This window comes from Orcinus orca, chromosome X (assembly GCF_937001465.1).
Source record: "Orcinus orca chromosome X, mOrcOrc1.1, whole genome shotgun sequence".
Lineage (NCBI taxonomy): Eukaryota > Metazoa > Chordata > Mammalia > Artiodactyla > Delphinidae > Orcinus > Orcinus orca.
In genome coordinates, this window is record NC_064580.1 from 34,664,540 (window position 1) to 34,689,369 (window position 24,830).

A 24,830-nucleotide genomic window follows, 5' to 3' on the forward strand; every position below is an offset into this window, starting at 1 on the left:
GACTTTGGCGTGAGTTTAGGAGGGGCACGATTTTATTTTTTCATTTTTAAATTTATTTATTTTTGGCTGCGTTGGGTCTTCGTTGGGGTGCGCAGGCTTCTCAGTGTGGTGGCTTCTCTTGTTGCGGAGCACGGGCTCTAGGTGCGTGGGCTTCAGTAGTTGTGGCACACAGGCTCAGCAGTTGTGGCTTGCGGGCTCTAGAGCACAGGCTCAGTAGTTGTGGTGCACGGGCTTAGTTGCTCTGCGGCATGTGGGATCTTCCTGGACCAGGGCTCGAACCTGTGTCCCCAGCATTGGCAGGCGGATTCTTAACCACTGTGCCACCAGGGAAGCCCGAGGGGCACGATTTTAGAGTAAACTAATATGAGGCAGTAGACCTGCGATTCTTAGCACACACACATTATGGTTGTCTTTTCCACAAATGTGCCCAGGACAAATATTTAAGGCAGCAGGTCCATTAGAGAATGACCTGCATATACATATATTACAAATTCGCATATTTCAGTACAACCATGCAATTAGCAGACTTTTTTTACTCAGCTATTTTGAGTCTTCAAATCCTTCCAGCGGAGCTGCCTACGCATCCAAGAGCTGTGCTGTTGTCAACATGTGGGGGGAAAAAATCTTGTTTTTATTTATTTGCAAAAGGAATTTCTTTTGGATTACTTTCCAAGACAAACCTTTGGAAGATATTTTGACATTTTAACAGCCCTGCAGTGATAAGAATTAAAAATTCAGTGAGTGACTTGAATTTGAAGTGCATGCAAATAGCATGAGTTAAAAGTGAATTAGCGAAACATTTAACATAGAGATTTAGAGAAAGGAAGCTCTTATGCTGCTTTAATTAAGACAGGGTTTATTTAGGGAGACATCTAAATCGATTATTCAGGAAAAATTTTTCATCTCCCTGGGCCATTGTGGAGCTCCTGGGGTAAGCAGTGTCACGTAGCAGACCAAGGAGCTACTAGTGAACTCTAAATGTTGAGCTAAAACATCTGGATTTCAGACTCAAACATAACGTTTGCTAGCTGTGTGAGTCTGCGCAAGTCACCTCCCCTCTCTACTCTGCGGTTCCTTCATCTGTAAATAATAACATATCTCTACGCTCCTTCCTCCTTCCCTCAATTAGTGTGAAGACAGGATGGCATTCCAAGTAAAAGAATCAAAAGCAATGCTTGCCACATTAAATGTTGGTTACACTTCACTTTCTTTTTTCTTTGATAAATTTTATAAATTATCAATTTAATTCAAAAAAACATTTACTGAGTATGTGCCAGACACTGTATAGGGGCCTAAGGATCTGGAACTAATATCCCAACGGACAATGGTTTGCCTCTAAGTTTTAAAACTAAAAAAAAATGACAATGAAAACAATTTCCTAAGAAGTATTTATTCTTAAACATTCCGGGTAAGCTCTAGGCCAGGCACATATTTTCCTACATCTGGTTTACCTTCCACACTTGCAGTGCTGCGAAGCGAGGATGAACATTGAGAACAATAATCTGAGGGCACTATATAACCCCTCTTGGACATGTGAAGCGTCACACGTGCACGCGTGTGTTTTAGGAAGATTTTTCAATAAGGGACTCGAAAGAAAAAGATTTTTCAAAACTCTCAATTAAGAAGTGTTAGGTATGTATACGTATAGCTGATTCACTTTGTTATAAAGCAGAAACTAACACGCCGTTGTAAAGCAATTATACTCCAATAAAGACGTTAAAAAAAAAGTGTTAGGAATCAGAATACCACCTTACCCCAAACATCTAATTAACAAGTTTGTGCTTTGCTGGATTGGTTAATTCCTGAGGCAGTAATATAGGAGCTGTGGATAGGAATGAGTATCTGTATTCACAGGTCATAAGCAAGCGTGGAACATGGTGGGAAACACCTGGACATAGACACCAGTCATTATATTAGCAAGGTTGTTCACTTGTGTGGAAAACAACTGAAGGACTCTCTCCAACCAAAGGCTGACCAGTACTACCCTGATTCTCTTATAACTCAGACATATCACGACAGAGCAGGGGAGTGTCCTCCTGCCGGAACGCGGATACATTTCCTGGGCAAAATGCCACAATAGAACTTTATTAATCAATGGTCTTCAAATTATTTCTCAACTGTAAAAGGAACTGAATTCAGAGAGAAATCATCTAAATTTACCCTCACTTTTCTCAGGGCTCCCAAAGCTTCAGAGAAACGACTCACCATTAGAAAATATTTATGGACATACTTACCTGAGCCTGCATAGAAGGTTCTTGTTTAGGCTTTTTATACCTGCTGGAGGGGGTGGATTGCTGGAAATGTGTAGAGGTGGAGTTCTTTATCATTAAAGTTTCATTGGGCAACACACTTTACTCATCATTTCAGGAGCCAAGCCAGACTCAGAAAGAGCACAATGAAATGAGCTTATGAAAATCAAGTTTTCTCATTCCTCATTCATCTCAGTACATTAGCAGCACTGGGTCCAGATTTGACCTTGGATGGTTTACTCTGGATGATTCTGGCTGTAATGTATGAATCAGGTAGAACTCATGGCTTGATTTTCACTTTAATCAGCTAGAGCTTGGCTTTGCAGAAGTAAGGACAGTAAAGAAACTGATGAGAATAAAATGACCACTGGGGTGCTGAAGGACAGCACTTCAGAGATTTCCAAATGCTTTTTGTTTTCTTTCATTTGTTTTTCTGTATTTTCTTTCAAATGGGAGCGTATGCATATTAATTTTAAAACATTTTGTTTTCTCGACAGGTAATTAGAACTTAAAATGTGTTGTCTGGTCACTTTATTATAGTCTGCTCTGCAGGGCAAAAAGGAAAGTCCTCCTGGCATCAGCAGGTCTTCATTAGCACATAAGCAAAGCATTCACCTTTATATCTAGCGTGTGAATACGCGACTTCATCGTCTTCTAGTGGTGAGTCTCCAGATCCTACAATAAAAAAGAACAGAAACTGCAGCAAGAAAAGCCACATGATACGGACGAATATTTTTGAAGCACTGCTTTGGCACAGTCCATGCAAGAGGGGCTATTAGAACGCACAGCCAAGAGTAAAAGCTTTTGTGGCCATTCGTGAAGGGACAGGGGACCTCTTAGAGTGAACCTGGCTGGGCTGAGATCACCAGAGCCAATCAAGATGAGCCTCAAATGGTTTTGGAATTACCACGTGCCAACTGAAATTCTCGACTCGGAATTGAAAGAAAGTCAACTTCACTCTGAGAAGAGGCCGATGGCTATGAATCTCATGCCAGAGGAGATGCAGTAAAATGTGTATAACTCAGATACGGCCCAGACTTTCTCCAGCAATCAAGGAAAACCTGGTAGAAGTGGGTGTTTATGTTACCTGAGAATCAGTCCATTGTATGAAATGAACTTGGGTGGAGGATAAGGAGGAAAATCAAATGTCTTATCTTAATGACAAAGAAATATAAAGCTGTCTTGGTATATCTGTAGGAAATGAGTGTTGAAACTGATGATGTGGCTGTTTATTCAAAACCTCTCACCGAGGCATGGCTAAAGTCAAATTGCGTGATGAGTCTTGCTACCCTTGAAAACAACAGCCTCATAGAGAAAGTCTGTGCTTAATTTCAAAATTTAAACTCATTTGGAAGTTGGAACTGACTCATTTTTAACCTGTTAAATATTGAATTCCAGTAAATGGTAGATACTTAATCTTTAAAGCAGTACCAGGCCCCAAACTTCAAAGCGATAATCTTACATTTAGAGCTCTTTCCTCCTAGCCTTCCTAGTCTGATCACTGACTGTTGAGTTAACACCATCTTGATCACACATTTACCAGCAGGGACCGCAACCATCACAGATAAGAACATTCTCTTTTACGAGGTTATTGCAAGTCCTCACATGCCAAAGCCCTGTTACACATCTAAGAGGACTATTACACAAACAAGTTCAGGGCCGACTGTCAGAAACTGGATTTCTATACTCTGGGTTCTGAGTTTTCTCCATTTGCCTTCACCAGGCACATCAGGAATAAACTACATGCATTGTTAAACCACAGATTCAAGACCACAAGCTCAACTCTGGTGTCATTTGAAGAGTGGTAAATGTTTGCCTAAAGAGAGGAACCCTCCTGGTTACACCATGAGACAAGTCTTTATAATGAGTCAAAAGGAGATATAAAGATGGTTCGCGTCACCACCCCCAAGGTAGCAGCGTCCCTGGCAGAGTAAAGCAGCTCTTCTGTTCATTTGTTTTTTTTTTTTTTTAAACTATTGCTCCATCTTGTTTTGGCTTGCTCAGTTCTTTGTTTTTTTTATTTTTGGCTGTGTTGGGTCTTTGTTGCTGCGCGTGGGTTTCTCTAGTTGAGGCGAGCGGGAGCTACTCTTTGTTGTGGTGCGCGGGCTTCTCACTGCGGTGGCTTCTCTTGTTGCGGAGCATGGGCTCTAGGCGTGCGGGCTTCAGTAGTTGTGGCACATGGGCTCAGTAGTTGTGGCTCACGGGCTCTAGAGCACAGGCTCAGTAGTTGTGGAGCACGGGCTTAGTTGCTCCGCGGCAGGTGGGACCTTCCCGGACCAGGGCTCAAACCCGTGTCCCCTGCATTGGCAGGGGGATTCTCAACCACTGTGCCACCAGGGAAGCCCTCAGTTGTTTCTTTGGAAAGCCCATTGAAACCCCAAACCAGGCATTCTCACTACTGCCTTTACTTAAATTAGAGCCTGCAAGGCAGACAGTTCAGATGATCTCAAGAGGTTACCTTGATTAGCAACTTGATTAGTAGCACACTTATATTGGTCCATCCACCTCCACTTAGATCACAACCACTCATTATCTCTCTCTGCCTATCTTGCACTGTGATGACTCTAAGTCATAAATTCCCCTTTGCCAATGATTGTTCCAGGGGTAGGCATGAAACCCAGTATTGGCCAGTGACAAGGAAAAATATGTCTGCTTTGGGGGAACAGGGCTTATGGAAAAGACTTTCCCCCTGATAAAAGAGAAAAGTGCACAAGAAAACTCTTTTGCCCTCTTTTCTCCCTTCCTGCTTTGGAAGCTATGGTGTAAGGATAAATGCCTGAAGCTACAGCAGCCATTTTGCAACCATGAGGTAAGATGTCTCAGGACAAAAGGTTTTTGGCTGAGGATGGTAGAGTGGAACTATTAAAAGAACCTGGGGTCTGTGATGACTTTATTGGGCTACTAAATCAACCCTAGACATCCTACCTCCATACTTCTTGCTAGGTCAATAATAAATGTCCTTTCAATTTAAGCCATTGTGAATAGCACTGTCACTTGCAGCTTAATGCATTCAAACTGATTCACAAATGAACAGGAAATTTACTGCCTATTACTGACAGGAGATAAGAGAATACAAAATAAACGGATATTAGCTACCCCTTCCCCCAGAATCCCAGTTTATATTCAGCCTAAACTCATATATCCACTTCTATAAAAAATGATGACTAGTCTACAAAATGGACATCATGAAGGATACAATAAGATCAAAGACCACTGACTAACTTATGTTCAGCAGACTGTACGTATTAAAGCTCACTAAAGCAGCAAAGGAAATTCACACATATTAGAGAAAGATTTTCCACAGGGTTAAAATAGAAAGAAAGGAATAAAAAGAGAGAGAGAAGTTGGCAGGGAAGGAGAGAGGGAGGTTTCCTAACAAACTCTTCTTTATTTACAAAAGGCTGTCCCTTTAGAATTCTGGCTAATTGAGGTTTTATCATGAAAACAATTAATCAGTCCTCATGTGGTTCAGATTACCACTCTTTGGAAAGAATGCTTCAGTGCTTCTTCTACACAAATACAAATTCTACATTGGCTCAGAAATCAGAAACTCAGTGCCATGTAGGATTCTGTCCCTCAGCCATACCTGGAGCCAATTCCATTTATAATTCTGCTCTCCTTGCAGAAACTTCATCTAAATCAACAGATTTGCAAAGAAATAGTCACTCCTTTTTTTCCAAAGTTCAAAGAAGGGTCTTCCTGGTCCATTGAATCCCACCCTTTCATCCAGTATGTCCAGGTAGTTAACACCATTGAGGCAACCAACACACTCTTAAGAAATATCTATTAAATGTATTAGAATTACACCAGGGATTTAGATTTAGAAGGCTAGGCTGCTCTTTTCATCACCCTAAAAGTTTTTTCATTGTGACGGTGGTGGGTAGAGGGAGCATTTGAAACTAATGGAAGATGTAGCCAATTTGCTAAACTACATTCCTGTATTGACTGTGATACATGATGCAAGTTGACAGGTTTGCTGGTTCTGTGTTAAAGTTTTAGCTCAAAGGGTTGGGTTTATTTTTTAATTATTCTGAAGATAGCTATACATTCTTAACTTTTGTCAGAAATTTTTGTTTTTCCCCCTCATCATCCTTATTCTAATAATAATTTTATTACTATCAGGAGTCATCATATTTAATAGTAAACTGCATCATCAATTTTATACTGAAAGTCAATGGGAAAATCAAACTCACTTCGCAGTAAAGATTCTTAACTTGAGTCCCTGGCCTCCTAGAGGAACAATGGAAGCGCTTTGGGGGAGTCCATGAACCCCTTGCAATTGGACATGCTTTTTGGTACATGAATATACTTTCCTGGGGAAAAACTTGCTAACTTTTAGTAGATTTTAATAAGGGTCTGTGATCCAAAAAATTATTAAGAATCATGGTTTTACAGCATTCTTTATTATGAAGCATGTTAGAGTATTTACTAAAGAAGTATGCAGTATCTCCTTGATATCTGAAACTTTTTAGTATGGGAGAGGAGGGACAAATATATTTAAAACAAGGATAAGTGCTTATCTTTATTAGATCTTACTGCTTTCTTCTCTAGTTTATTGTTATCCAATGGAACTTTCTGCAATGATGGACATGCTCTATATCTATGCCGTACAATAGGATAGCCACTAGCCACGTGTGATCATTAAGCACTTGAAATATGGCTAGTACAACTGGGGGGATACATTTTTTATTTCATTGAACTTTAATTAATTTAAATTTTTACAGCCATGTGGCTAGTGGTTACCATACTAGACAGCATAGGTCTAGACTTAATTTAAAAATATATATTTTGTGGAGATAAATCATGTCTCTAAATTGCTCAATGGTGAGAACCATGTCTAATTTGCCTTGTATACCTAGCATATGATTCAGAATTGGTAGCTGACAAATGTTGGAAAAAAAGAGAAAAATCTGCCTCATGTTTCTTATGACATATAAATCATGTGCCATTATGCTCGTATGTCTGGAATGGTTTTATCCCACACAGTATAGCTTCAGGATATAAATTTGAACGGTGACAATACTGGAGATTTGGATGTTTAGAAAAAGGTATTTTGGGCACTTCCCTGGCAGCACAGTGGTTAAGAATCCGCCTACCAATGCAGGGGACACGGGTTCGATCCCTGGTCTGGGAAGATCCCACATGCTGCGGAGCAACTAAGCCCGCGAGCCACAACTACTGAGCCTGCGTGCCACAACTACTGAAGCCCACGTGCCTAGAACCTGTGCTCCACAACAAGAGAAGCCACCGCAATGAGAAGGCCACACACTGCAATGAAGAGTAGCCCCAGCTCAGCTGGCCGCAACTAGAGAAAGCCTGCACGCAGCAATGAAGACCCAACACAGCCAAAAATAAATAAATTAAAATAAATAAATAAATTTTAAGAAAAAGGAAAAGGTATTTTGCACTGTTGGAAGCCACAGGGTATTCATTTACGGGAACCAGATGATTTAGTGCTAGCAAATGATTTGCCAAAGGGGCTACACTGCAGCTGTAGTAAAGTCAAAAGGACATTTGAATGGCTTCTGAACAAAGATCAAATCCAGGGCACTGCCAGGAAAACACAGCCTACAGATAAAGCCAAGGATATGACCGTCAAATCCTTTGTTAAGTCAAGGTGGTGCTTCAGAGTACTTTCAGTCATACAAGAGTCCCTTTAGAGAGTAAAGGTGTGTCTCCCAGATCCTCTCAAAGAAACAACAGAGAAGAGTTTGTCTGTGAGATTTGTGGATGTGGCTTCTGTCTAATGGACAGAATGTCTAATGGACAGGAGACCCACAAAGTGCTTAATGAGGTATATATTCAGAAATATTACCAACATGACTGAGGGGGACAGAGACATTATAGAGTGAGGAGAGCCCTTTCAACTCCCAGAATTCTACTGTCAGGAAACAGGCTCATAGAGCTGCTTAGCTGTAAATAGGTGTTACCCTTCCTGGAAAAGGAAAGATTGCTTAGAGGGTGAAATCAAGAGCGTAGAGAATAGAGCAGAGAACCATAAAGAATTCTTTCCAGACTGTGAGGCCTGAAGAAAGAACTACCAAAACTTGGCCAGCTAGATTTCAGGACTTCTATGGAACAGTGACTCCTTTATGCCTCCCATTTAACCCCATTTTTAATAGGAATCTCTATAGCAGTTATATTACGGCTATTCAACCATTGTAGGTTGGGTATGTGGGGAGAAGATACCTCTTTGGTTTTACAGGTCTACAGATAGAGGAGAACTGTATTCAAGCAGTTACAGTTAAGGAAGTACATAGAAGGCGCCTCATCCCCGCCTGGCCCTGATTGAGATGATGAGATTCTGGACTTCGAGCTGATGCTACAATGGGATAAGACTTTTAGGGACCTTGGGAGGGCATGAGTGTATTTTGCATGTGGGAAGGACATGGATCACTGGGTGCCAGAGGGTAGACTGTGATACGCAGCCCCCCGTGATCCCTTTCTCCCAGAATTCATACCTTTGTATAACTCTCCCGTATTGGGATGGACTTATTGACTTTGCTTCTAATGAAAAGAATATAGCAGAAGGGATGTTATATCTCTTCTGAGATATAAAAGGACTGTGGTTTCCATCTTGGACATTCTCTCACTGTCTTTCTTGGATCACGCATCCTGGGGCATGCCAACTGCCAAGTCTTGATGGAGTCCCATATGGAGAAGCGCATGTGGTGAGGAACCAAAGCCTGCCAATAATCATGTGAATAAGGTTGGAAGAAGATCTACACACACACACATACACACACGTCGAGCCTTCAGATTAAACCTCAGGCCAAGGCAACAACTTGACTGCAACCTCATGAGAAACCCTGAGCCAGCTAAGCCATGACCAGACTGTAATGTACACAAATTCGGATATAAGAAGCAGCATTTGTTTTAAAAACAAAAAAGGGGGTGTGGGTGGAACTACAACCCTGCAGGATTTATGTGGCTGAGGACCTCACGGTGCTAGATTTTACCTGAGACTGTATCCTTCCTTGGGTCTTTTTCCCTTCCCCTCTCCACTGACATCTTTTCCCTGAGAGCAGTCCCCCTGCAAGTCACAGACTCTGCTTCTAGGGAACCAAGGTAAGACAGCAACTGAATCTCCCTAAAACTCAAATACCCCAATTGGCCGTGCCTCACAGGTTAAATGGCATAGGTATATGTTTCTAAAATACTATATTAAAATAAAGGTTAGGGCTTCCCTGGTGGCGCAGTGGTTGGGAGTCCGCCTGCCGATGCAGGGGACGCGGGTTCGTGCCCCGGTCCGGGAGGATCCCGCGTGCCGTGGAGCGGCTGGGCCCGTGAGCCATGGCCGCTGGGCCTGCGTGTCCGGAGCCTGTGCTCCGCAACTGGAGAGGCCGCAGCGGTGGGGGGCCTGCGTACCACAAAAATAAAATAAAATAAAATAAAATAAAAATAAAAAATAAAGGTTAAATGGCATAGGTATATGTTTCTAAAATACTATATTAAAATAATTACTATTATTCTTGGTTTGTTTTACAAACTTCTCATTTGATAGTTCCTAATCACATTTTCTATTTAATTTAGTATGTATATATTTTAGGCTTCTACTACCTTGACCTGCTATGCATGTAAATGAGCTTCTGGTAAAAATATTAAAATAAGACAAACTTATATCTGGGCTAATATGTTTTCCAAGAATCTTTTAAACCATTAAGCATAGTCAGGAATCTTAGTGCCACCAAATTTTTCTCTGTGTGTTTTTAAATTCCTCTGTCTAAACCATCTTGTATGAGTTATGATTTAGGAAGAAATATATATATATACATTCAATTTAATAAGCACCAGGAAAAGCCACATACTCAATCCTCTCTAGTAAAATAAACTGTTGTCAAGTTTAGTCCGTGAATTCATATGACTGGGTGATAAAATCTGCTTTAGGAATAAGTGACTTTCAGTCTCAAGATATTACATAGTTTATCCTTTGAGGCAGGAAAACCCCTGTGTTTCTCTATATGTCTTCATGTCCTAAAGATCTTTACAAAATGGGAGCCTTATTTTACTGCTGTGAAGCATTACTCCTGAGTCTCTCGCATTCTGTGGCTTTTGCTAACACTTACAAGTGTTCCAACATTTTGGGAGAGCCTGAGGAAGGGTGGACAGAGGGTAGAGTGGTAACGCTTCTCTCCTCCGTGGGTAAATTTGCAAGGGCTTCTTAGCTAGTCCTAATATACGGGGGACCATTGATTGAAGAAGCCCAGGTGTGAGTCTCACATGCCCGACTGGCAGGCAAGACTTGCTCTGTTATGTCTTGGCAAAGTTTTGAGACAGAGGAGAGATGTCCAGGAGTTGTGTATAAATGTGTGTGTTTGAAGGAGTGGAGCAGAGAAGACAATTTAGCTTTTCAAGAGCATCCGCTTCAACTCCAAGATATAGGAGCGAGTACACAGAGGGCCAGATACTGTAAATGAGACCCTCTTCCTTGGAAGCTTTACACCTCTAAATCAGGGGCAGACTAACAGATAAAAGCCCAAGGGTAAGAAAAGGGGGTGGCGGAAGTACACAGAGACGATGCCCGTCCCAAATGGAACAAGGGGATCCAGAAAGATGGATCTAAATAAACCTTTTGCTAATCATGGAGAGTAGACTGAAGGCAATGTTTATTACCAGTATTTTTCTTGGAGGAGAACATCCACGAAAATATTCAGATGGGACAAGTTTACAGTACATCTCAGACATTCACTTCACTATACACCCTCCTCTTTTCCCCTCCCCATCGCCATCCCAAAGCCCTCACATGTACCAACAATCAACTAGAGTAGCGTTTCTAACTTTTGACCCAATTTAATGTCATAACTAGTATTTTCAGAGTGAAATAGAACAGAATTGAAAATGTCAGGGTTCATTGCACATGCTAAAGATAAATACTACTTTGTGCGACTTATGTTGTAATTATATAGGTGTACGTGCAGTAGGGCGTCCCCAGTTTGCATGAGACAGTCTGATTTTGTGTCTGTTGTCCTGGCATTATTATCACTAGCACTCCCTCACACTCAAAAGTGTTCTGATTGGACAATAAATACTATATTAACCCAAATAATAGGTCACAGTATATATTTCTTCTTATGGGTCTTAGTCAAAATAATTGGAAAAACAGTGATTTAGAATATTTTGAAACACCCATAGGTAATAAGAGCCTTGTCTAGTTAATTCTGTTTCTTCCCTCCAAAGGAAGATACCTGACTATCTGAGAAAGGCTTCTGGGGGCAGTAAGGGAAGCCTTTGCTTCGCCCTGATTTGTTCAGGACCTGGATGTTCTATAGCCCATGAGACGCCAAGCAGGGACTGAGCTTCCTCAATCGCGCTTGGCCATCCTCTCTGGTAGGATGCAATTGAAAGAGCCCTGGGATTAAGTTCCAGCTCCTCCACTAATTCTATGGTATTGACTGAGGAAGCCACTTTCCTTTCCTGAGCCTGTTTGCTCATCTGTAAAAGGGAATGACAGTAACGGGGAGAAGAGTGCAGTACATGTTTTCAAATTATGTCCCCTCTGAACATTGCTACAGTCAACCTCTAGTTGGGATCATGGTAGTTCTCCTCCAACTGGTAAGAAACCATGAGCATGGTGCATGACACCTTCACCAGATTCCTTCATTTTCATTGCCTCTTTAAGTAAGTCCTAGGGCAATCCCATGAGGGAGGTATCATTCAGGGACTAGCATGTATAGGTGGGGAGGGCAGCAACCCTTTGCAACCTTGTTCATGCTCTGATGTCAGCTCAGAGAATGAAATGAATATCAAGTACAAGGCAAACAAGGATTGAACTCTTCTGATCATAAATCCTGTCCCGTTTCACAACTTCTTGTTTCTGTCTCTCTGCCTTTACACAACCCACCTGAAAAGCCCTTCCCCTCCTCTCAGCCCCTTTCCTGATTTAAAAGCTATTTCAAAGCCTAGCTCCTCTAAGTTGGTCTTTTCTAATCTTCACTTTAAAGTCTATTCACATTCACATGCTCTGTCCTATTTTTGGATTAGCACTGATCTTATACGGGTTTGGATTTTTCAGAAGTTGTTTCAGATGTGTGTAGGTTCTGTCTTCCCAGATAGACAGAACACTTCTCAGGGAAGTTATGTTGATAATATTTCTGAATATATAACTCATTAAGAACTTTGTGGGTCTCCTGTGAATCTCTTGGAGTTCACTCCATTAGACAAAAGCCATATCCACAAATCTCATAAACTCTTGTCTGTTGTTTGATCGAGAGGATCTGGGAGACACATCCTTGCTCTCTTAGAACTTCAGTGAACAAAGCACCGCTCCACCCAGAGTTCCTCAAAAGGCTTCTTCCCCTCGAGACTTTCGTCTACATACCCCTGATCTGCTGGAGCTGTTCCACCAGCATCAAAGCGAGACACCATCTCCCTGAGTGAAGGCTATACTTACGGAAACAGATACTGTATTTAAGATTCAAAAAAGCTGCCCAAATAAGGCTGCAATTGGCACATCGTTCTTGGCAGTAAACCAGTGGTATAATTTACAAAATTCTGGAACATTGTAGCAAAACTGAGAAGAACAGGATTCAGGAAAGAGAGATACTAAGAAAATAAAATAAAACTGCAGCAGTGTGTACTGAGGATAGTAGGGCAAGCGTCTAACTGCATAGCTGTAGAATGATAAAATGTAGATTAAAGGGAGAGAGACAGGCAGACAGACTGGACGGGGGTAGGGAGAGAGAGAGAAAGAAAGAGAGAAGTGAGGAAAGACACTGCCAGAAAACATCCCTTAAATAAACATCATAGGATTGTCTATGACAGACTGCAGCCTGTTCAGCTGAAACCTGAGGCTTCATCCTTCTGGAACATTCTCTGGCTCCCTGACAGAGGATGGAACACCATCACCCAAGGATGAAAACCTGGACTTCACTTGAAGCCTTTCGTGCTCTGCTGTGATGAGAAGTAGAATGGTTTCTTTTCCGGGTAGTTTCTCTCTTGGATTTTGAAAGCATGATTTTCCACCCAGTGTCCTTGAACTGACAGTCACACACCGGCTGCTGTCAGTTATTATTACCTTCACTGGGAGGCTCAAGCTCTGGGGAGAAAAGAAGGTGGACCTGAACTGATGGCAATTCTGGGTTTCAACATGCTAATCAGCAAGCCTTGTGCACTACCTCGTGGGAGTGGCTAAACGCCAATGCACAATGCCTGGTGCCACCCCTTTCTAGGTGTGCTGGGCATCCACTGTGTTCTTCTGAGGGAAACAGGACCCCTCCTTTTCGAGAACTGTACCATTCCCCCATGCTACCCGCATGCTTCTAGCGGAGATGGCTTTTTCCTAACCCCTGACCACAGGGACGATCACGGGAATCAAGCTGGAACGATCAGATCCTTCAGAGGATTTTTCTCTGGTCGTAAAATATGGTAAAAGGAAAATACAGTGGTAAAAAGAAGCTATGATCCCTGTATATGCCAATGACAAAGGTTAAGTCTCGTAGAGAATGCAAATCCGAGAGAACGAAATCATCGCAGAAAAGCAGGGACAAAACAGAGATAGAGGGAGAGAAAGAGCGATCTCACGGTATTTGAGCCCTTGGTTCCATTATGCCTTGGGCCCACCAGCATACCCCCGCCCTTACAGAAAACAAAACCTCCCTTTGGCCAAAGCTGGTTCAAGATGGGTTTCTGTCACTTACCATCAAGAGGTCTGACTTAAATAGCAGGCCATCGGTTCACATTTGAATGAAATGAATGACCAAAGGATATGGTACGACCTCTGATTTGGGATAAGAAATCAGTCTCAGAACATAACCTCCAATTCCTTATTTCAAAACAATAGTGTAGCTCAGATTTAAAACAGCTTCGTGTGCTGTTCAACAAATTTAGTGGGATCAGCTTTTTTTAAAAATTTTTATTGGAGTATAGTTGATTTATAATGTTGTGTTAGTTTCAGGTGTACAGCAAAGTGAATCAGTTATACGTATACATATATCCACCCTTTTTTAGGTTCTTTTCCCACATAGGCCATTACAGAGTATTGAGTAAAGTTCCCTGTGCTATAACAGTAGGTCCTTACTAATTATCTATTTTATATATAGTAGTGTGTATATGTCACTCCCAATCTCCTAATTTATCCCTTCCCCCCCTTACCCCCTGGTAACCATAAGTTTGTTTTCTACATCTGTAACTCTCATTTCTCTTTTGTAGATAAGTTCATTTGTATCCTTTTTTAAAAAAAAAATTTTCATTTCATTTTTGGCTGCATCAGGTCTTAGCTGCAGGATCTTCGTTGCAGCATGTGGGCTCTTTCGTTGCGGCGTGCGGGCTTCTCTCTAGTTGCTGCGGGTGGGCTCCAGAGCCTGTGGGCTCTGTGTTTTGTGGCACACGGGCTCAGTAGCTGTGGCGCACAGGCTTAGTTGCCCCGCGGCATGTGGGATCTTAGTTCCCCGACCAGGGATCAAACCCGTGTCCCCTGCATTGGAAGGAGGATTCTTAACCACTGGACCACCAGGGAAGTCCCTGTATCCTTTTTTTTTTTGGTTTCCACATATAAGTGACATCATATGATACTTGTCTTTCTCTGTCTGACTTACTTCACTCAGTATGACAATCTCTAGGTCCAACCATGTTGCTGCAAATGACATTATTTCATTCCTTTTTATGGGGGATCAGCTTTACTTTTAATAAAATACATTAGATCAGAATGAGAAAAAACAGTCACTGTATATACTAAAGGTTTATGAAACTTCTGGCCCAGTAATATAATTATGTATATTATATATATAATATTTCATTGATTCTAAAAAAGCATTTTTTTACATTTTAATTTCTCTGAACTCACGATGACCTTTATAATCGATGGAATGGCGTAATTTAATTGGCATCACTTCTTTCTTTCTTAGTGGTATTTAAAATAACGATGCCTTTGACAACCACTGGAGTCTTAGATGTGATGACATACTGTGTGTGTGTGTTAGTGTGTGTGCGCACGCATCTGTGTGCTCTGGACTGTGGTGTAAAATACATTTCTTACTGCTGGTAGCAATAGAAAGAATTTGAAAATAAGTGCATTACATGACTTACCTAGGGATTCCAAATTGATAATCAACTTTGATTTAATAAAGGAATTTTTTTAAAAATTGATAAAGTAATCTTTGATAAAGTAATATATATCAACTAAGGCATTTATCCACTCTCATACTTACATAATGCCTTAACACAGGGGTTCCCAACCCCCAGGCCGCAGAGAGTCGTTAGCTCAACATCACTAATCATTAGAGAAATGCAAATCAAAACTACAATAAGGTATCACCTCACACTGGTCAGAATGGCCATCATCAAAAAATCTACAAACAATAAATGCTGGAGAGGGTGTGGAGAAAAGGGAACCCTCTTGCACTGTTGGTGGGAATGTAAATTGATACAGCCACTATGGAGAACAGTATGGAGGTTCCTTAAAAAACTAAAAATAGAATTACCATATGACCCAGCAATCCCACTCCTGGGTATATTCCCAGAGAAAACCATAATTCAAAAAGACACATGCACCCCAATGTTCATTGCAGCACTATTTACAATAGCCAGGTCATGGAAGCAACCTAAGTGTCCATCAACAGATGAATGGGTAAAGAAGATGTGGTACATATATACAATGGAATATTACTCAGCCATAAAAAGGAACGAAATTGGGTCATTTGTAAAGACGTGGATAGACCTAGAGACTGTCATACAGAGTGAAGTAAGTCAGAAAGAGACAAACAAATATCGTATATTAACGCATATATGTGGAACCTAGACAAATGGTACAGATGAACCAGTTTTCAGGGCAGAAGTAGAGACACAGATGTAGAGAACAAACGTATGGACACCAAGGAGGGAAAGCAGGGGTCGCGGGGGGGTGGTGGTGTGATGAATTGGGAGATTGGGATTGACATGTATACACTAATATGTATAAAATAGATAACGAATAAGAACCTGCTGTATAAAAGAAATAAATAAAAGAAAAAATTAAAAGAAATAAAAACTATGAAAACTAAACTTACTTATATAGAGAGACTGCCAAGACCTCCTCTTAAAGAGTTCTCAATAAATGGCGGCTATGATTGTCTTCTTAAAAAAAAAAAAAAAAAGATGTCCCAACTCCCCTCACCATCTCCCTACACAAAGCTGACATTCCAAATGTCTACGCACTCAGTGTAAAGAATGAACTAGAAATAAATCCATCCTGTGTACCAGGGCTACAAAGATAAGTTCTTGTCTTGTACATGGGCACTGAGTGGAGGAAGAAAAAACTTTCCCATGAGAATTCATAGCCACATTATTATGACTATTATATTATTACTAAAATCTCAATAATAATGGTGAAAACCACAGTGATAACCATTTCACACCAAACCAAGTTGGCAAACATTTGAAAATCTGACAAGATCAAGTGCTGACAAGGGTGTTGAGCAGTAGAAACACACATTGGTGCTTTAAATGGGTACAATCTCTTTAGTAAATCATTTGATATTACTGAAGAAAGTCAAAGTTATATATGTACTATGATCCAGCCATTCCACTCCTAAGTATTTATCCTAGAGAAATTCCTGCACATCGCTCCAGAGAAATGAACAAGGATCGTCCCAACAGCACTGTTTCTTATAACATAAAACTAGCAATAACCCAAATGCACATCAAGAGTAGCATCAGGGCTTCCCTGGTGGCGCAGTGGTTGAGAGTCCGCCTGCCGATGCAGGGGACACGGGTTCGTGCCCCGGTCCGGGGGGATCCCACGTGCCGCGGAGCGGCTGGGCCCGTGGGCCATGGCCGCTGGGCCTGCGCGTCCGGAGCCTGTGCTCCGCAGCGGGAGAGGCCACAACAGTGAGAGGCCCGCGTACCACGCAAAAAAAAAAAAAGTAGTATCAATAAACTATGGCATATTTATATAATGGGATTTCATATAGTAATGCGACTAAACAAACTATAACTACATGCAACAATATGAACAATTGTCAAGAATCTAAAAAGCGAGTTACAGAAGAATACATTCAGTATGAGTCCATTTGTACAAAGGTCAAAACCATGCAGATGTAAATAATATATTTGATAGATATAAACATATTCCAGTGATACTATAAAGAACACCAGAGGAATGATAAACCCAAAGTTAGGATATTGGTTACTTTGAAGAGATAGGAGGGTTAGAATCCAGGAGTAGCATAACAAGGACTTCAAGGTAACACTTATGTTTTTTGGTTTTTTATAATTAATTAATTTGTTTGTTTGTTTGGCTGTGCCAGGTCTTAGTTGCAACACATGGGATCTTCGTTGCCGCATGTGGGATCTTTTAGTTGCGGCATGTGGACTCTTAGTTGCGGCATACAGGATTTAGTTCCCTGACCAGGGATGGAACCCGGGCCCCCTGCATTGGGAGCCTAGAGTCTTAACCACTGGGCCACCAGGGAAGTCCCCTTATATTCTTTTTTGGTAATGTTCTTCTTATTTAACTGGCTGGTAAGCACAGAAGTATTTGGTTTTTTATTACTTTATCTATATTATATAAATATTCTTTTGTTCTACCCAATGTTTAATTTTTAAAACATTTTTTAAACCAGAGCAATTATAATGTCTATGATGTAAAAAGTTTGTTCTATTACATTGGCTTCTCATTTCTTTGCAATGATAAGAACTTGTTTGCCCTTGAAGTTAAGAATGACTGTTTCGGCCTCAACTAAAAGGCATGCTTTGCCAATAAAATTAGAGAACCTTAGATCTGGAAATGCCCTCGGAAGACAATCTGATGCAGAGAGCAGCCTCAAGGACTGATAGCGTCCCAATGAAAACTCAAAGTTCAGAGACGTAGACATCCCAGCCTAGTATCAAGAAGCTCTCAACTTTTATCTCTATGATGGTCTAAAGTTCTTCCTTAAAGTCCACTTAAAATTTTTCTTGCTTTGCTACGTATGCCAATATCCTACCATTGCCACGATCAGAGCTCAGGAGAAGCTTTCTGTGTGGGTCAGATAAACCTGGGAAAGGGGGGATGACACTATATCAGAGTGGAAAGAACGGCCCTCTTGGGGCTCAGGCAACAAAACTGGGTCAGATGGAGGCAGGGCCTAATCCATAAAGTCACCCAAGCAGACAATGGAACTTCCCATCTCTGCAATGGGAAGACGGGCCTCTGAGTCTAGACTGACCAAGGGAGGAGGACCAACAAGCACTGACCGCCACAGCCGGATGAGAAGGGGTTTGAAGTCTGGGAAAGAACAAATTAAATCCAGAAACTATATTTTCCCAAAGAGATTAGGAAAACTTTAAAAGATTCGTAATATCTAGTGTCCGTTAGCGTATGGGGACATAGCCTTATATATTGCTTACAGATGGACAATTGGGAATGGTCTTTCCGGAAAGCAAACTGGCATACACGTGAAAATCCTTAAAAACACACATGTACCTTAAGGCAGCCACTTCCAGAATTCATCCTAAGGAAACAATCAGGTGAGTGTGCATAAACAAGGATGTTTGTTGTGATGGTGTTTAATACTAACAAAATGTTGAAAATACTGTACTAGTCCATTAAAAGGGGACTAGTTAAATAAATTGTGATATAGCTATTAAAAGCAATGACACAAATAGTAATTGAGATGATACTGGTCTGCAGACTAAAGCATGGGGGTGCTAATGTCTATAAGTTTGAAGTGTATTTAAAAACTAGATGTTTTGAGGGAATTCCCTGGCGGTCCAGTGGTTAGGACTCGGTGCTTTCACTGCCGGGGGTATAGGTTCGATCCCTGGTCAGGGAACTAAGATCCTGAAAGCCATGCGGTGTGGCCAAAAAAAAAAAAAAAGAAAAGCAAAAAAAAAAGACTAGATGGGTGGAGGGATAGATACATATGCAACGCAGCATGTACAGTAAAATGTTCTTTGTAGAATCTAGTTGGTACCATATGATGGTTCACCATAAAAATGCTTTCAACTTCTCAGTGTGTTTGAAATTTCTGTCAATAAATTTTGTTGACACTATTAATTGGAATGAAAAGATGTCCACCATGAATTTTAAGTTTACAAAAAGACTCCAAAATAGATGGATAAATAACATCATTTTAATTGTGTGAACGTGTATGTGGAAGAGCCTATAAACAACTATATTCAAAGTGGTTATCTTCTGGGACTTCACTGGTGGTCCAGGGGTTAAGACTCCCCACTTCCACTGCAGGGGGTGTGGGTTCAATCCCTGGTCAGGGAGCTAAGATCCCACAGGCCAGGCGGCCAAAAAAACAAACAAAAACAAAACAAACAAAAGTGGTTATCTTCACGTGGTAGATTAAGGCGATCAGCTTTTCTTTTTGTATTTTATGCTTTTCAGTCTTTTCAGATGTTTTTCTATGGCCCAGTATTACTTTTACAATTATTTCATAAAGTTATTTCCAAAAAAAACAATAGAGAAAAGAACTAGAGAGTATCAAGAATGGAAGGCAGGAAGGGGATTAGTTTGGGAGTGAGGCAGAGAGCAAGCAAGCCCAGAGCCCAGGTGGGTGGTCCGGACCCTCTGCTGATGCTGAGGCGCTCTCAGGACCCCAGTCCTAAACGCAGTCACGCCCCCAAGGAATCTGGCAGCTTCCCACCTCTCCTGCGATTCCCACAGCCATGTGACAGAATTGCTGAATGAGTCACGAGACCAGGGCAATATCTCGTTCATCCTGTTAGGACGCAAACTGCCCAGATTCCATATATTTTCGTGCAAATGAGGAGTTTTAAAGTGATGAGAATATCAAGATGAATTTGACACTACTTGAGAAGCGGTGGAAACATGAACTGATTAGCAGACTAAAACCAGATATTCTCAACTCCTGCTGTGCATGTCACCTCTATGCAGATGAACCATCACCAGACTAGGAAAAGCCCCACATTAGGACGAGGGTCTTGAAACAAGAGCAGTGAGACCCCAACTGGTGCTTTACCTGAACTCAAACGTCCCGATCCAGGGAAACTACATCTCAGGGCCTGACAGAATGTAGTGGACAGACTGGAATTATCCCTCACAATCACGGAAATAATAAAGAAAACCAAAGAAGTATCAAAAACTAAGGATGGGCAATTTTCAAACAGGTAAAAATATGGAGTGTGGAAACCATAGGCATGAAAAATTTCAATTCCACCCTAGGCTTTATTTTAGAACATATTACTAAACAGAAAAATAGGAAGAATTTTTTTGGGTTTTTGTTTTTGTTTTTTTTATTGAAGTATACTTGATTTACAACGTTGTGTTAGTTTCAGATGTACAGCACAGTGGTTCAGTTATATAATATATATATATGTGTGTGTGTGTGTGTATATATATATATAAACACACATACATATTTTTTTTCTTTTTCAGATTCTTTTCCCTTATAGGTTATTACAAAAGATTGAGTGCTATACAGTAGGTCCTTGTTGTTTATCTATTTTATATATAATAGTTTGTATCTGCTAATCCCAAACTCCTAATTCACCCCTCCTCTCCCCTTTCCTCTTTGGTAACCATATGCTTGTTTTCTATGCCTGTGGGTCTATTTCTGTTTTGTAAGTAAGTACATTTGTATCTTTTTTTAAGATTCCACATATAAATGATATCATATATTTGTCTTTCTCTGTCTTACTTCACTTAGTATGATAATCTCTAGGTCCATCCATCTTGCTGCAAATGGCATTATTTCCTTCTTTTTTATGGCTGAGTAATATTCCACTGTATATACGTACATCTTCTTTAACCACTCCTCTGTTGATGGACACTTACGTAGCTTCCATGTCTTGGTTACTGTAAATAGTGCTGCTATGAACACTGAGGTACATGTATCTTCTTAAATTCTTTTAAATGGTGATACTTTGGAATCAGGTTTGGTTAGCCTCATTTCCTTCGTTTACTCAAGAGAATGTCTCCTCTGATATAAGGCATCTCATTTGCATCAAGACACATACACCCTCATTTTACATCCCTGTGACTGGATGGTAATATGTTCAGTGGTTGTAAATACCCTAAAGAAATATTGATTTATAAACTGTGTTTGTAAAAGCAGGGACTTTTCAGCTTTTTTGACCACAACCCACAGTAAGAAATAAATGTTATGTCAGTACACACATACATTTGTATGACTGAAAAATAAGTTCTTCAGAGCAATGCTTAAGGTGTGATGCCCTCTTGTATTTTCTACTCTATTCCATTTAAGTTTTGCAAAAGTGCTGGCGTGACCCACTAAATGGACTTCATAAGCCACAAATGCGTAACACTCAGGAGATGTGGTGTAGGGCTCTGTGTAGACTACGAGGGAAAGAAGAATTAAGAAGAATAGATTTTGTGGATGAAAAATGTCACCTGCCATATCAGTAAACAAAGGATGGTGCAGCCCTCAAGCCCTCAGCCACTGCAGCCGCCCCCAATGGTGCACCCTGAGGGTACTCAGGATGGAGAAAAGCAGGATACTGGCCCTAGATAGCTAAGGTGCATATCTAAGGAATGATTTCCATGAGCCCAGACCCTTGCATCTTCCCATACATAGAAAAGCGCTAAATTCAGTAACTTGATGTCTCGTTTTCCTTCATTAACAGTAATGTTAATGTTGATGTTCAAACTACCTGGTTTTTGTTGCAAAACTCCTGTATATCCTTGTTGCTCCCTTACCTCTTGGGAACAGTCCCTCAGAGCGATCTAATAGGCTGTCTTCGGGGCTTAACTCCTCAAAAAAATCGGCCAAATAAAACATAATTCTCAACTTTTATGTTGTGCATTTTTTTTCAGTCAAGTTTGGAGAAGATACAAAGCTGTAGAGGACAGGATCTTAGTTGTGTTCCCCCCAAAACAGGCCCTGAGACAAGGACGTGGGTAGGTCACTGGGGAGGTGATCCCAGGAAGCCCGATGCAGAAGCAGGGAAACTGACAAAGGAGAAAAAAAGAGAAAAGTCCATGATGATTGGTTACAGAGCAGGCTGTTTCCGGGGACAACCGGGATGCATTCCCATGGGGGACCCTCTGGGGAACTGCAACCAATGGGACTTGGCAGCTCGGGCACTTATCCACTGACTCCTGCCCTGCCTTGACTGAGGGCTGGCCCCAGGGCTGTTAAACCTCCTACTCTTCCAGAACCTCCTGCTGAGCCAGTTCCCACAACACTGGAGAAAGCATGCAGGCAGAGCCTCTCAGACACAAGGACATCTGAGGCGAAGAGCCATCCCCAAGAGTGGGAACCGTCCACCTGGGCTGCAGGAAGACAGACAGGTGGGCTGAGCGGGGCGGGGGTGGTGGTGCATTGGATACGGGTGGGCAAAAAGGACAGATGAAGACATTATCAGAGGCAGTAGCCGGTTGGACACCTACAAGGAGATTATAAACATGAAGTCTTGTATTCCTCTTCCCACTTTAAGCTCTACATACCCAGTATGGGGGGAACTGGCAGAATTGGGAGAGAATGGTCAGCTAGTTGCCCAGATTGTGAGCTAGCAGGTGAAGCCGCTTCTAAAACAAAAGAGAAAGCAACAGTGACCAGGAAGAAGACAGACACTAAACCACAGAAGACTAGTTTATCCTACACTGAACCAACTGCACTGGGAATACCAATTAGGTTCACTCTTGGGGCCACTTGAGAATGACACAGATGTGCTGGAAGATGCTAGAAAGAAGAACCGAAAAAATGACCAAGGTGGGCTACCTTTCATAGCAAGTATATAAGTAAAGAAAGAAGAAAAAAAAGGAATAAAGTTTGTTGAATGGTGAGGAAACTTTAGATTTATAGCCTGAAGAAAATTAAACTTAAGGGAAATAGAATCCCTGTGTTTTGATTTGATTTCTCCTGGATAAAAATAGAGACAAGGAGACTCACTCTGTATAATTCCAAAAGTGAAAACGAGGGACAGTGTCTGGAAGTTATCCAGAGGCTGGTTTCACCTCCATTTGAGGCAGGACTTTCTAAGGCTTCGAGACCATCTTGGGACACCGTCAAAGCTCACTGAGCCTGGACATGTTCCCACAAGGCTGGAGGACGCTGGTGGGGCAAGTGAGATGGGGGTTCCTACTCTGGGGATTAGGCTGGAGGTCTAAGGCCCTTTCCAAGGTTAAAGTCTATGGTTCTGTGGGCTTCCCGGGTGGCGCAGTGGTTAAGAATCCGCCTGCCAATGCAGGGGACCCGGGTTCGAGCCCTGGTCCGGGAGGATCGCACATGCCGCGGAGCAACTAAGCCCGTGCACCACAACTACTGAGCCTGTGCTCTAGAGCCCGCGAGCCACAACTACTGAGCCCACGTGCCACAACTACTGAGCCCACGTGCCACAACTACTGAAGCCCGCGCGCCTAGAGCCTGTGCTCTGCAACAAGAGAAGCCACTGCATTGAGAAGCCCGAGCACCGCAACGAAGAGTAGCCCCCACTCGCCACAACTAGAGAAAGCCCACGCGCAGCAATGATGTCTCCCACACAGATCCCCGGATCAACCTATGTCATTGAAGAACAACCTTTGGGGAGGGAGGGATGGGCAGAAAGATGGAGGAAAGGACAAAAAAAGACTCTAAACACAAGAGAGAGGAATACTAAAAGGCAGAGTGCTGAACACCTACAAAAGATCATTCCATCAGCTCTGGGGAGGAGGGATAGATCTATGGCTTTCAATCCACCGTTGGTTACACGCTTGGGCTCCTGCTCCTGTAAAAGAAAGGTGGGGAAGGGGGGGAGACAGAAGCCTCAACAAGTAAGCATTTCCTATACCTCAGATTCAAAGTAAAAGCAGAGAAACAAGAGGTGTCAGCGCTGCCATTTTAAAAATAAGCTACAGCCTCTCACACATATTATATTGTTGGAGCCTCAGAGCACGGATGTGCAGGAAAACTATAAATCCAGATGTGCCCTGGCTTGTTAGCAGCGTGCACAGCAAATATTAAACAAGCAAGAACCCCAGGGTGGGGCTAAGATCCCTGCATGATTATCGGTCTGATTTTTGGCTACAACAAATGCCTCTTTTTAAGTAGGATTCAGCAGCGCTGATGGTACAAAGATTATGCAGGTGCCAGGAAGCAAAAGTACCCTGGAGAACAGGATAAAAGGGCTTTAAGAGGGAAATGAATTTTTATTTTTTTGCGGTACGCGGGCCTCTCACTGCTGTGGCCTCTCCCGTTGCGGAGCACAGGCTCCGGACGCGCAGGCTCAGCGGCCATGGCTCACGGGCCCAGCCGCTCCGCGGCATGTGGGATCTTCCCGGACCGGGGCACGAACCCGTGTCCCCTGCATTGGCAGGCGGACTCTCAACCACTGCGCCACCAGGGAAGCCCTGGGAAATGAATTTTTAAGATGGATGAGAGAGGTGACTTGTTGCACAATAAAGGGTATTAGTAGAATATTAAGTTTGGAAGCCCAGGCACGAAATCAGGGCTCATGCCCTATGCTACTGGTCTCCTCTTATGCTTTTCCCAACCTGTCCACCACCAGTCATCACTATTCTGTAGACTTTTTATAAATGTTTTATTTAAAGAAAAGTGCATAGTTCAATGACTTGTCCCAAACTGAACACACCCAGGTCAAAGCGCTCAGATCAAGGAATGGATCACGCCACTGTCCTAACTTCTGACACCATTACAAGGTGACTTCCTTTCATATACTTAAAAAGTGCAGAAAAGAGGGACTTCCTTGGTGGTCCAG

General features: G+C 41.9%; 1 protein-coding gene across 3 annotated transcripts in view; it reads right to left on the reverse strand.

The window, feature by feature from the left end:
• Positions 1-24,830, reverse strand: part of SRPX (sushi repeat containing protein X-linked) — a 99,846-nt gene that overhangs the window by 52,504 nt on the left and 22,512 nt on the right. For 2 of the 3 annotated variants that reach the window (XM_033408567.2, XM_004281337.3), the window contains exon 2: positions 2,865-2,924. The exons of the other annotated variant lie outside the window; for it this stretch is intronic. In XM_033408567.2, the coding sequence (XP_033264458.1) occupies positions 2,865-2,924 (60 nt within the window). The remainder of the gene's footprint in view (positions 1-2,864; positions 2,925-24,830) is intronic. 3 annotated transcript variants of the gene reach the window in all.